The sequence below is a fragment of the Eschrichtius robustus genome, chromosome 17, assembly GCF_028021215.1.
Source record: "Eschrichtius robustus isolate mEscRob2 chromosome 17, mEscRob2.pri, whole genome shotgun sequence".
NCBI classification, from domain to species: Eukaryota; Metazoa; Chordata; class Mammalia; order Artiodactyla; family Eschrichtiidae; genus Eschrichtius; species Eschrichtius robustus.
The window spans coordinates 85,716,336-85,729,194 of record NC_090840.1 but is presented as its reverse complement, the minus strand read 5'-3'; the positions used below and the strand labels follow the sequence as shown (position 1 = coordinate 85,729,194).

At 64.3% G+C, this 12,859-nt stretch overlaps 1 protein-coding gene across 1 annotated transcript; it reads left to right on the top strand.

The window, feature by feature from the left end:
• The first annotated feature begins 330 nt into the window (after positions 1–330).
• On the top strand, positions 331–1,362 carry MAFA (MAF bZIP transcription factor A). The gene has a single exon (XM_068525944.1). It carries the CDS (start codon positions 331–333, stop codon positions 1,360–1,362), a length of 1,032 nt encoding a protein of 343 aa, XP_068382045.1.
• Positions 1,363–12,859: the final 11,497 nt, after the last annotated feature.

Sequence of the window (12,859 nt, the reverse complement as noted above, 5' to 3'; positions counted from 1 at the left end):
AGCAGCCGGAGGCGGTGGCCGCACCGCCACCCGCCGGGCCACCGCCTGGCCGCCGGCTCGGGAACAGGGCACCGCGGCCGGCCTGCACCCGCCGGGGAGCGACCCAGGGCTGCCCGAGAGGCCCTACCGGCGGCGTCCCCAGTGGCCACCCCTGAGTTGGCTGCGTGAAACTTTTCCCCGCGCGCTTCGGCTCGGAGCCCGCGCCTCTCGCCGCCGCCCCGGCAGGGACCCGCCGCCCGCGGGGAGGGAAGGGGGGGGAGAGGCCCGTGGCTCCCCCCCCCCGCCTCCTGTTGGGGCTCAGCCGGGCGAGGCGGCGGGCTCCCCCGGGCGATGGCCGCGGAGCTGGCGATGGGCGCCGAGCTGCCCAGCAGCCCGCTGGCCATCGAGTACGTCAATGACTTCGACCTGATGAAGTTCGAGGTGAAGAAGGAGCCACCCGAGGCCGAGCGCTTCTGCCACCGTCTGCCGCCCGGCTCGCTATCCTCGACGCCGCTCAGCACGCCCTGCTCCTCCGTGCCCTCCTCGCCCAGCTTCTGCGCGCCCAGCCCGGGCACCGGCGGCGGCGCGGGGGGCGGCGGCGGCGCGGTGCAGGCCGGGGCTGCCCCGGGGCCGGCAAGCGGGGGCCCCGGCGCCGTCGGGGGCGCCTCGGGGAAGCCGGCGCTGGAGGATCTGTACTGGATGAGCGGCTACCAGCACCACCTGAACCCCGAGGCGCTCAACCTGACGCCCGAGGACGCGGTGGAGGCGCTCATCGGCAGCGGCCACCACACCGGGCACCACGGCGCGCACCACCACCCAGAGGCCGCCGCGGCCTACGAGGCCTTCCGGGGCCAGGGCTTCGCGGGCGGCGGCGGCGCGGACGACATGGGCGCCGGCCACCACCACGGCACGCACCACGCCGCCCACCACCATCACCACCACCACCACCACCACGGCGGCGCGGGCCATGGCGGCGGCGGCACGGGCCACCACGTGCGCCTGGAGGAGCGCTTCTCCGACGACCAGCTGGTGTCCATGTCCGTGCGCGAGCTGAACAGGCAGCTCCGCGGCTTCAGTAAGGAGGAGGTCATCCGGCTGAAGCAGAAGCGGCGCACGCTCAAGAACCGCGGCTACGCTCAGTCGTGCCGCTTCAAGCGGGTGCAGCAGCGGCACATTCTGGAGAGCGAGAAGTGCCAGCTCCAGAGCCAGGTGGAGCAGCTGAAGCTGGAGGTGGGGCGCCTGGCCAAGGAGCGGGACCTGTACAAGGAGAAATACGAGAAGCTGGCCGGCCGGGGCGGCCCCGGGGGCGCGGGCGGAGCCGGCTTCCCGCGGGAGTCCTCGCCGGGAGTCGGGGCCAAGGGCGCTTCCGACTTCTTCCTGTGAGCACCGGACCCCGAGCCCGCGCCGCCGCCGAGAAGAGGCTCGCGCGGGCGGCCCGGGGCCTCGGCTCGGACTCCGCGGCCCGGACTCCGCGGCCCAGGGCGAGGACGCACGGCCGGGCCGAGGCGCCCGCCGCGCGCGGGCGCCCGCGTTAACGCCGCCGCCTCCGGCCGGGCCGGCCCCGCGAGCCCCGCTGCGACGTCTGCAGGCTCCGGACTGGAGGCCCCTTCCCGCGCCTCGGCCTCCTCGCTCCCGGCCCGCGCACCTTAGCGGGTGGCCGTCCTGACGCTGCCACGACTCCTCTGCTCGGAGCACGGCGATTCCCGGGAGAGTTGGGCCGGGTCGAAGTCCTTCCTGGCGTCCGCTTGTACATACGTGAGGTGCGGTTCTGCGCCCAACCTCACCCGGACCGCCGCGAGGGCCTCCGCCGCCGCCCCGCGCTCCTTCGCGCTCCTTCGTTTCCTTTCTTTTGGCCTCCTTACCCTGCCCTTTTCTACTCCTTTTTAAAGCGGTCTTATTTTCGAAGTATTTATATTTATTTTGCTCGGTGGTGAGAAAAGAAAACCCTAGAGGAAGCTCCCTGCTTCCCGGCCGGGTTTGCCCTCGGACGTCGCGTGTCCCAGCATGTGTCGCTCGCTCCGAGGGGCCTGGCCCCTGCCTGCCCTCCTGCCTGCCTGCCCCCCACCCTGCCGCTGGCGTCCCCTAGAGATTGAAGCCGAGGAGCATTATCTATGCTGTGTTCAGTCCTGCTGCCCTGCTGTACTCCACGGGGGGAGGGGGGTGGGAGCTGGCCCGGACTCCCGAGCTGCTATTTCTCTGTGCACCAGATCGTATTTATGACTCCCGGGAAAATATATCTTATTTTAACCCTCAAGAGAAGTGAAAGAAAAAAAGTAATGCACAGTATTTCTAGCAGAAAAAAAATTTTTTTAAAGAGGAGGTTTCGCCTGAATCTCCTGGCATGGGGGCGGGTGGAGAAAGTGTTTTTACTTTAATTTAAAATGTGTTTCGTTTTTTGTGGATTCTTGTTTTAAGAGCTGATCACTTTTTGGAGTAGCCGGAAGAGAGGGTGGGGAGGCCGGTGCTCCGGCCCCTGCAAGCCCCCAGCCCCGGACTGCAGCCCGTCCTGCACTCCTTCAGCGCCTGCTTCTGCTGGGCGCAGGAGACTCCAAGTCGTTGCAAGTTTCGTTGTGTTGTTGTATTTCGTTGGGTTCTTTTTTCTTTTAATACGAAACTGAAGAAAGAAAAAAACACACACAAAATAAATCCGTTTAGATCCAAAAGTCACTGGAGCCTGGCTGGTTTTTCTGTGGCTTTCGTTTTTGCCATATTTCTTCCTGAATAGAAAGAAAAGGAGGTCCCTGAACTGGGCCCTGCCTTAGCTCTGGGTGACCCGCCTGGGCCGACCGGGAGAGACTGACCAGAGTTTTTTAAAAAAGGCTGCTGTCAGGGCCCGACCCGCAGGCACCTGCCCTGCCACCCCTGGGCTGCCCCACTGGGAGGAGGGCCGCACAGGGTGGCCTTGGCCCCGCTAAGGCAGGACGCGGCCCGGTGCGTGAGGCCATCCTTGGTGGCGACCCCACACACACAGCGCCGTTGCGTCCTGGTGGCAAACGCTGTCCTCAGCTCTTCTGAGCCTGCGGTCTCCCGCCTGCAGGGCCGAGGCCTGAACTGCGAGGGCACCAGGGAGGGCGGCACCTCTGGAAACTTCATGCTAAGAGAGCTGGGGCCACCGTAAGATAACTTTACTGTTAACCTCTGTTCATAGCGGGATGGGGGACGGAGTCGGGTGAAGTCTGTGGTTTGCACATTTGGAGAAGAGCTTGCCACGGAACTTGCCAAGGCTCCCCGCTTTTGTCTGGGGACAGCAAGGCTCCTCCTCGGGGCTGGGACAACTGCAGGTCCCGCGAGGATGTCGCCTGAGTTTGTTTTAGTGTCTCTGTCTGCAAGACAGAGAAAAGCCGAGGGCTGCCCCCTCCCTCTTTGCCTTAGAATGAAACTTAGAACCAAGAGGTTGGGTCTCCGTGAGGGTTTGAGCAAAACCCCCAAACCCAGGGGCTGAGTCCTCCAAGCCCCCAGGGAGGGGAGCGAGCTGCCCTCTCCGCAGGCAAAAAACGCTGGTGCAGAGAGAAGTAGAAGTGTGGGCGTGGGGGAGTGAGTTAAGGGGACCAGTTGGGGAGACTGCAGCGTGGCGAGGGGGAGAGGGGGCACCCGGCGGGTCCCAGCCAACCTCAGGACGGCCCCGCGGCTCAGACTTTTGCCGACGAGGAGGGGCCCAGAGTCTGGGTGCGTGCGAGGGCGGTCTGCTGGTTGGTTTTGATGAGGGCACCTTAGTTTCCACTGCTGCCGCCTGAGGGGCCATTGGAGAGCCATCCTCCTGGCAGAGAAAGCGGATGGCCGGCTGAGGGCCATGCAGCCTGACGGTCTTCTTCTGCGGGGAGGGGTTGGTGGGCAGGGAGCCGCGCTCATCCCTCTGCCTCCAGCACCCCAGGCCTCTCAGAGCCCAATACTCGGGGCCTGGACCGGGCAGTGGGGCTGGGGTGGGGCGGGGAGGCTCGGGAAGTACCCCCGCCCCCGCGCCCCAGTGCTTGGGTTCCTCTGCAGGGTGGGCCTGAGCGAGGGGCTGAGTGCTGGGTTTGGTTTCACTTTCCTCTTCTATTTTCTTTTGCTTTTTCCTCCCTGCTTTCCTCTTTCTTTTTCCTTCCTTTCTTCCCCCACCTCTTCTTTCCTCTGGTTTTCCCTCTAGGATAAGATGGAGAAGACAAATGAACATGGAGGACAGGGAAATTATTGGGGGAGGCAGGAGGAGCGCTTATTTTTGTGTTTAGAGACAGATCTTTTCCAAAAAGCTTTCAGGGGATCCACGAACTCCTGCAGGAAAGCAGCCAGCCTGTGGAAAGCACCTCTGAGTCCCTGGAGCACCTCTGAGTCCTCCAGGAGTGCAGAGCTTAGGCTCCCTACCTGCTCCCTCCTCCTAGCGGGGCGCCGTCGGGCAGGTGCTGGGGGCGGAGCTTCTGCCCGCGGGGGAGGTGCTGCTGCAGCCGGGGGGCGGGGCGGGGCCCAGGGGTGGGGGCGGGAGAGGGAGGTGTGTGGTGGAGACTCCACCTCACTGGGCCTGGGGCCACGAGAGCAGGGGGACCTCGGGCGTGTGACAGCCAGTGCTCAGGTGTGTCTCTATCTGCCTGTATGAGTGTGATGTGACTTGTGTCCCTGTAGGTGTGGGGAGGGCAGTGGCAGCACCGAGATCCCTGGAGCCACCGGGACTGGTCTGAGAGGGAGCTGGCGGGGCAGCGAGGGCCCCCGCCTGGGGTAGGGGTGACTGCAGCGCCCAAGCTGCAGGACAAGCCTCCACTCGACGCCCAGGTCCCTGGGCTGCTGTGCCAGCCTGGATGTTCACGGGGCCGTGGTGGTACCCTTGCCTTGGTCACTCCTGGCAGGGCCTATCCCAGAGACTCGCACCCTGTCAGCTCACACCTCCATCCTCTGCCCTCCGGGAGGGGGCTCCCCAGAACCAGCATACAGACAGAATCTGCACCTAGCGGCCTTGGGGCCGCAAGCACCCTGGCCACCCCCGACCCTGCCCCCACCTCTGGGGGGATCCATTCTTCATTCCTTTGTTACTTCATTCAGTTTGAGTCCTAACTCTGTGCCAGGCCCAGTGGGGACCACAGCAGGGACCAAAATGACAGCCCTCACCTGGCGTTCCAAGGGAGAGAGACAATCACCCACCCAGTAAGCAAGTTCCTTAGACGGCAGCAGCGGCAGAGTGCCTAGAGGAAAGGAGGGGGTGGCAGTTCGGGGCGGGGGGGGCGGTCTAGGACATTAGAGCAGATTTGGGGCAGCCTGGAAGGCAGCATGAGGACCTCGTGTTCCCAGAGGGCCCAGGAGTCGCCCTCCGGGGGCCTGGGGGCTGAGTGAGCGGACTGTGACCCGTGGCCCTGGAGAGGACAGGGCAGCATACACACACACTGGACACGTGCACACTCATTACACTCGACATACACAGGTCCACACGTAGATGACAGCGCAGCTGTGGCTCCCACACATGCACTCAATGCACTCCACACACTCCCCCGCATGGCTGCCCCACTGCGGGCGGTGGGTGGCAGGATAGAGTCCCTCTCCCCCGCCCTCGCCCACCACAGCTGTGCTCACTGCCGCCTGCTGGGATCCCCAGGGCCACCCCTGCACCGACAGCCTCAGCTCCCAGCCCCGGGAGGCTGCCTGAGCTGAGGCCGCAGCACCCCACACCCCGTCCAGGCCCTGCTCCGCCCCTGCATTTCAGGCCCTCACCCCACAGAGCACCCAGCTGGGCCTCATCTTCCCCTCCTGCAAGGATCCCTACACCCCAAACACACGCGAACACAGCACAGCTGCTGCCCTCGTCCTCCAGCTGGTTCAGGATTCCAGGAAAAATCCTGAGTTGGGATTCGAGGGGACCCAGACAGGCCCTAGGCCCCTTCCCCAGCTGCTGGCCCTAGGTGATGCTCAGGGCTGCTCGGTACTGGGGCCCCCACTTCACTTCGCAGTCGGCAGCGCCCCCTTCCCCTGCCTCTCTCCATTTCCACACCAGCCCAGCCCTCTGCGGGCAGCGGGTGGCTGTCCGCTGGCCCCTCCCCGGCCTCCTATTTATAGCTGCTCCTGGGCGGGGCCAGCCAAGGCCAAGGTGTCCTCTTCCCTGGCCTCCCCCCTCCCCAGGATGGGCGCACACGCAGACACGCACACGCAGATAGACACGGCCACACGCGTGGGCTGAGACATGTGCAAATGCACAGACCCACATACGCACATACGCACGCACACAGGACTGGACGTGCTCAGGAGCACACAGATCCAGGAGCCCGTGACAGCACACGCGGGACCTGCACAGACGTGCACAGGGACCGCGTGGGTTTTCTGTCCCAGGCCCAGGCCCTTCACCCCACGTCCTGGCCCTGTGGCCTCATGAGCTCTGACACTGGCCACACCAGGGAAGTGCCACCCTCAGCTACTGCCCAGGCCCGGACCCTACAGCTGCCCTACCTGCCCCTTTGTCCTCTCTCTGGCCAGCCTGCGCCCTCCGTGCCACTGGTGAGGTTCCAGGATGGAGGCCTCCTCCGCAGCCTGGGCTAAGAGCAGCGGCCTCTTCAGGCTCACGCCGCGCCCCCCGTGTGGTAAAGGCCAGGCCCTGCCCCAGCGGGAACCATCACCAGTTGCACTGGACTGGGGGCTCCACGTCCAGAATTCACTCTCTCAGCGGGTACCAGGTCCAGACCCGCGCTGGGCCTGCATGGTGCCGGGCTGGCCTGGCCTAGAAGGGCGCAGGGAGCTGTGAAGGATTCCGAGCTGCAGACTGACCTGTGGGGAACTGGTGGGGCCGGCGCTGTGTGACCTGCCCACCAGGCAGGGCTGGGAGCCTGGGGCCCAAGGAAGGGTCAAGCCATCCCATGGCACTGGCCCTGGGACTCTCTGGCCCCAGGCCGAGGGACTTGGGACAGGGTGAGCGTTGGGCGTCCGGACAAGAATGGTCTTCACCCAGACCCCAGTGGGCCTGGGTCTTCTCACCTCTAGCCGCTCGGGGAAGCAGACAAGTGGCAGGTTTGAGCTGGCCACAGAGATGACAGGCTGCGATGACAGGGGACACCCAGCACTTGAGGGGACAGTTGGGGGACAGGGAAGGGCCACCAGTCCTGTGGAGGTCCAAAGCTGTCCCCCCGCACAGCCCCTAGCCCTGCCTGCGGCTCTGACCCCACAGGACCAGCTCTGTCACCTCCCTGGGCCACACTGTCAGCAGTTCCTGAGACCACAGAGTCTGGCCACGGGCCAGGGAGGCCCTGCTGGGGTGCAGGGAACTTGGTCTCACCCCTGCTCTCCCAGATACAAGCCCAGCCGGCCTGGCCACCACAGGGACACCACACCGGATGGAAGGAGGGCCAGCCTGGAGAAAAGTCTGCCTTTCCTCCAGGGGGAGGGGACTCATTCATTCACTCAAAACTATTCATGGAGCACCTACTGTGTGCTAAGGTCTATTCTAGAAGGTGAGGACAGAACTGGGAACAGGACAGACAGCCCACTGCCTGGGGGTCCTATTCTGGTGGGAGGCCGCCCCCCAGCCTGAGGGCCAGACCAGCAGAGGAGGCGGAAAGGCCGTCCTGCGTTTGCTGCTGGTGAGCCGGTGGGGTAGCGCTGGGGCCCGGGAAGTGGGACACTGAGCCCAGGTCACTGTGGGGGAAGTTTTGCTGAAAGGAGAGCAGATCAACAACGGGGCTGGGAAGAAAGTTAGAGAAGGTGGGCGTGGACCTGGGGGTGAGGGCGCGGGGCTGGGGAAGGCAGAAGGGCGGGAGCTGGAAGGACGGGACCGGCGGGGGCTGCAGTGCTGGGAGGGGTGGGCTGCAGGGAGGGCAGGGCCGCTGCGGGGCACCCCTCGCTCCCACCACACCCTCGCTGGCGCCGAGCTCACGGCACACCTGCCCCTGGGCCGTTCACGAGGCTCCCGCCGCCACCGCCGCAGCCTCGCCCGCGCTCGGCCGCTGCCCCAGCGCAGCAGCGACGAGTAATTTGCCGTTGGCGGGCTCAGCGCCGGCCTAATTCGCGGTGACACCGCTCAGCTGCTGAGGGCTCGAGTTGTCACAGCCGATTAGCCGCGACCCCGGGGGAAAGAAGGCTGGCGGCGGGGGCGGAGGAGGGGACGCGGAGGAGGGGACGCGGAGGGGCGGGCGCAGGGGAGGGGCAGGCCAAGTGCGCTGGGGGCGGTCCCCCGCTCCTGCTCTGCCTCCTCCTCCTCCTCCTCCCGCTTCCTCACGCCTGCTCTCCCGCCTCCCTCTCCTTCTCCACCTCCTCTTCCTCCTCCACCCCCTCCTTCAGTCAGCTTCCAGGCTGACCGGGCATCCTCGCCTAGGGAGGAGAACCGGGCCGGGAACATTCTCAGGACTCGGACGCCAAGCTAGAATCCTGCTAAAATGCAGAGGCCCTGAACCTCAGGGCGGCAAGAACCTGCATTTCTAGGGCGCTCGGGGCTGAAGCCACAGGGCAGGGGGTGTGGAGACCAGAAGGTTTTCTTTTGGGGCCGGGTTGGATCGCAGGAGGAAACAGGTTTGGGAGGATGGAGGGGCCTGCAGGGAGACGCCCCCAAGAGTCAGGGGGTGGCGCTGAAAGAAGCAGACTGTGGGTGTGGGACCTCAACCCAGTGTTGATGGGGAGCAGCGTGCGGAAGGGGTGCTCCAGCTGCCTGCAGCAGCAGCCCTCCTCCTATCCCTCTTGGCCCTGGCACTACCCTGAGCCTTGCCACTTCCTCCACACTGGCCTCCCCGACTCTGGAGCCCTTGCTGGCTGACACCCTAGTTAGGTGTCCTGAGGCCAGCTGGGATCGGCCATGCCAGCCTCAAGGGGAATTGTTCCCCATCGCTGGGCCACTGCCTTCCCAGATAGCCACGCTCTGCACGCCCCCCCCCCACGACTTGCCTCTGCCCCCTATCCCACCCTCCCCCTCCTGCTCCCTTCCCGGTCCCCACAGGGGCGGGCGCCTTGGCCTGTTGCCTTGTGGCCTCAGCCATGTCCCTTGCGACTCCACCTCGACACCTGCATCACTGCAGTCGGGGCCCAGCCCCCAGGAGGCTGCCCTCCCCTTCTCTCCCACGGGCCCTCCCCTGACGCTCCTCCCTCCCACCCTGTCCTCAGAGAGGGGCCCAGGAATGCCACAGTGGAGTGTCCAGCGTGTGCCAGATTCCAGATCGCCCGATGGCCTCCTGGGAATGGTCCTGGATGGCAAGGGCCCATTTTGCAGATGAGGGGCTGGGCTGAGGGGCTGGGCATGGAGAAGCCAGCGACTGTCCTCAAGGTCGCTCAGTGGGGCCCAGCTGGACCCGAGAGGACAGTCGACAAGGATGCAATTGCCAGTTCCTCTGTTAAGGAGAGTTCCGCTGCCCCTTCTCCCACAGTGTCAGACCCAGGGCGGAGGGGCGGGGTCCCCTCGAGGCTCCCTCAAGCTCTCTGCAGGGCACAGGTGCCCCAGCGAGCAGCTGACGACCTGGCGGGGGGCACAGCCCACTCCTTCCCCGAGACGGAAGGGGTTCTAAACACCACTGGCCATGGCTGGAGTCCACGCAGACCTGACCCCAGCTCCTCCCTCGTGCCTCTGGTCTCTCCTCTTCAACTCCAGGCAGGAGCCGCCGGTGACTCCCCAGTGCCCTCACCCCCAGCTCCTGAGGGATCTGACTGTAGCCCTGGGGCCTCAGGGCTCTCTGATTCCTGTCCCAGGTGGCTTCTTCCTTCCTCACCTTCCCCGCTAACTCCCACCTGGTCCCAGCATCCCGCTTGCTGACTCCTGGTGATCCCACACTCATCCACCCCAGATACGGGTGGTGAGTGGAGCCCCACCCACCCCATGCGGCCACTGGTTCAGCCCCAGATCTACCCCCACTGCCTGGGGCCACAACACAACTGAAACCTCCCTATCCTCAGGGGACCCCACCGTTTGGGGTTTGGGAGGGGGCTGGGGCGTGGCCAGAGGGGCACCGGAAGATGGTGGCGGGGGTCCCACGCCTGCACCCACCACAGGCCCGAGGCTTTCCTCAAGTGCTGCCATGGGGGTGGGAGCCACGCCTTCCCAGGGTGGGGCACGTGACTTCGTGACTGTGGGTGTGAGTGGCAGAGGATGTCAAAAAGTGGCACTTCCAGGTGTGTGTGTCAGTGGGTGAGACGCCCTGGCTGGGTCCCTGCAGGACACGTACATGGATCAGTACACAGATCGCGTGGAAGCGCAGCCCTGGGACCTGTTACTCCAGGTGGGCACGTGTGAGCACTGCTGCCACCTCGAGCTGCAGGGACAGGGCTGGGGGGGGGGGGGCTCTGCTCTACTGGGAAGCGAGCCGGTCAGCAACTTAAATAAGTAAATGACAGAGTAAGTCAGAGAGCGAGGTGAGGTAGGCACAGGAGACAGCGCAGCTGGGTGGGGCGGAGGAGCAGAAGGAAGGTGGGGTGGGGGTGCAGGGGGAGGGGGAGGGCAGGGGGACTGCAGGGGGGAGGGGGGACTGGAGGGGGAGGGGAGAGCAGGGGGACTGCAGGGGGACTGCATGGGGAGGGGGGACTGCAGGGGGAGGGGAGAGGGAAAGAACCCTCCGGACAGAGGCAGCAGCAGGTGCCCAGGTGCAGGGGTGCCTGGCTGGGCCTGAAGGGGAGGTGGGGCCCACAAAGCTGCCGGGGAGGGGCTGGGGGAGGGTGGGGGGAGGGCTGAGAGGAAGCAGGGCAGGTCACAGAAGTCTGGTTGGTGTGGGAACAGGGCAAGGGCCCCCCGACCCCCCCTGCCCCCCCCACCCCCTTCTCGTCCTTAGGGACAGATCTTGGGGGATGAGCTGGAGGCCACCCCCAGGTGCAGGCAGGAGGCTGGCCAGGCCGTTGAGTTCTCTCTCCCTCCCCTGTGCCGTAGTTCAGAGGGGCAAGAGTCCTCAGTTTTCCCAGCGGGAGCGTGGGATTATGATAATAGAACTTGCTTCCCTGGTTTGCTTGGGGATGAAATGGGGCAGGGTATAGCCATGGCGGGGCGTGGATGGTGCCCTCACCCTCTTGTTCCCCCTGAGGGTAGGTGCTCACACGGTCCCCTGACCGGCCATCATCTCAGCCCTCCTGTTTCTGGGGGTGCTGTACCAGGGCATGCACTTCCCCAGGCTGCCTGGGGTGAGACCTGGGCCAACGGCTGCCCCGTTCTGGCGTCAGTCTCCTCTGTGGTTGGGGGTGACACAGATGTCCCCCATGGGTGTAGTGAGGTTAACTTTAGCCCCAGAGCCTCCACCCCCACAGTGATCAGAGCCCCTCCCTCCATCCCACCAGCCCTCCAAGAGAGCCAAGGCAGGAGGCTGGTCTGGGTGCCCCCGAAGGGCAGCCCCTCGGGCACTTTTGTGGGTGCTTGGAGACAGCCCACCAGCACGACACCCCAGGGCTCAGGAAGCATGGCTGGTGTGGAGGGTTCCGCCTGGGGTTGGCGAGCCAGAAAAGGCCTCAGTGCCCCTTCTCTAGAGTGGAATAAGGGCTGCCCATGCCTTGGAAGTGGGTCATGGCAGTTTGGGGTGGGCAGAGTCCCGGCCTAAAGGCCGGGTCGGGTTGGAGGGACACCTCCGCAGGCTCCCCTGCCCCAATCACCATCCACACCAAGGCTGGAGCCAGGCCTGACTTTACTCCCAGCTCTGCCCCTCACCAGCTGGAAGTAGGGGGAGTGACTTCTGTGGGCTCAGTCACCTCATCCGTAAAAGGACACTGAGCTCCCCCTGCCCACACAGCGTCCTTGTGAGGGACAAATGAGAAAAGGCAAGTCCTCTGTCAGTCTGGGAAGGCTTCCTGGAAGAGGAGGTGATGTACGGAGGGGAGGGCATGGAGCAAGACATGCCTCTCCAGGTGCACTGGGGCAGGGTTTGCAGAAGGGGTTGCCCCCAGTCCATGGCCACTTTTGTGGAAGCCACCACCTGCAGGAGCTTAGCTCCAGGCTCCTGTTCCTGGTGGGAGGTGGGCAGGGAAGGAAGAAGCATAGGAGGGACACACAGAGGTGCCCAGCCCTCCGCCCCTCCAATTTCCTCCACCTCCAATCTAGGTCTGTCCCTGCACTGCCCTTGTCCAGACCTGGGCACCAGGGGTTATTCTTGGGGGACAGTCCCATTCCCATCTCTCAGCACTTCCTACTGAGTTTGGGGAGCTGAATTAAGCTGAGTTCAGAAAATCTGGTGCATGGACAGGGTACTTAGGGCCCTGTCGAGATTATGACCCAGGAAAGCATAACTTAGCCACAGGCAACAGGCCTACAATCCAGGGTCCAGGTCTAGACCCCAAGACTCCTACCACCACAATCCAGACCACTATTGGGGTAGCAGCTGGAACCTGGGGTCAGAACTGGCCACCTGGAGTGAGAAGACACTTGATAAATATGAGTAGGCTGGATGGATGGACAGACAGACAGAAAACTGGATGGGTGACTAGGAAGATGGAAGGAGGGATGGGCGGGTGAGAAGATGGAAGGATGGTGGCTGGATAGAAGGATCTATGGATGGTTGACGATGGATGGATGAATACAGTGATGAATGGATGGGGGAAAGATGGAGAGATGGATGGATGGAAGATGGATGGATGGACTGATGGATGGATGGATTGATGGATGGATGGATTGATGGATGGATGGATAGATGGATGGATGGGGGATGGATGGATGGATGGGTAGATGGATGGCTGGGTGGGTGGGTGGATGGGTAGATGGGTAGATGGATGGGTGGATGGATGGATGGATGGGTGGGTGGATGGGGGATGGATGGATGGATGCGTAGATTGATGGGGGATGGATGGATGGGTGGATGGATGGCTGGGTGGGTGGGTGGATGGGTGGATGGGTAGATGGATGGGGGATGGATGGATGGGTGGATGGATGGCTGGGTGGGTGGGTGGGTGGATGGGTGGATAGGCACATGGATGCTGTAGAAAGCTATGGGGCAACTCCAAACTATTATTCTCCCACCAGAACCTTCTCACATCTCTCCCCTTCTCT

What these genes read in the sequence shown, in the direction of transcription:
- MAFA (XM_068525944.1), top strand. Translation starts at nt 331, where the DNA reads ATGGCCGCGGAGCTGGCGATGGGCGCCGAGCTGCCCAGCAGCCCGCTG.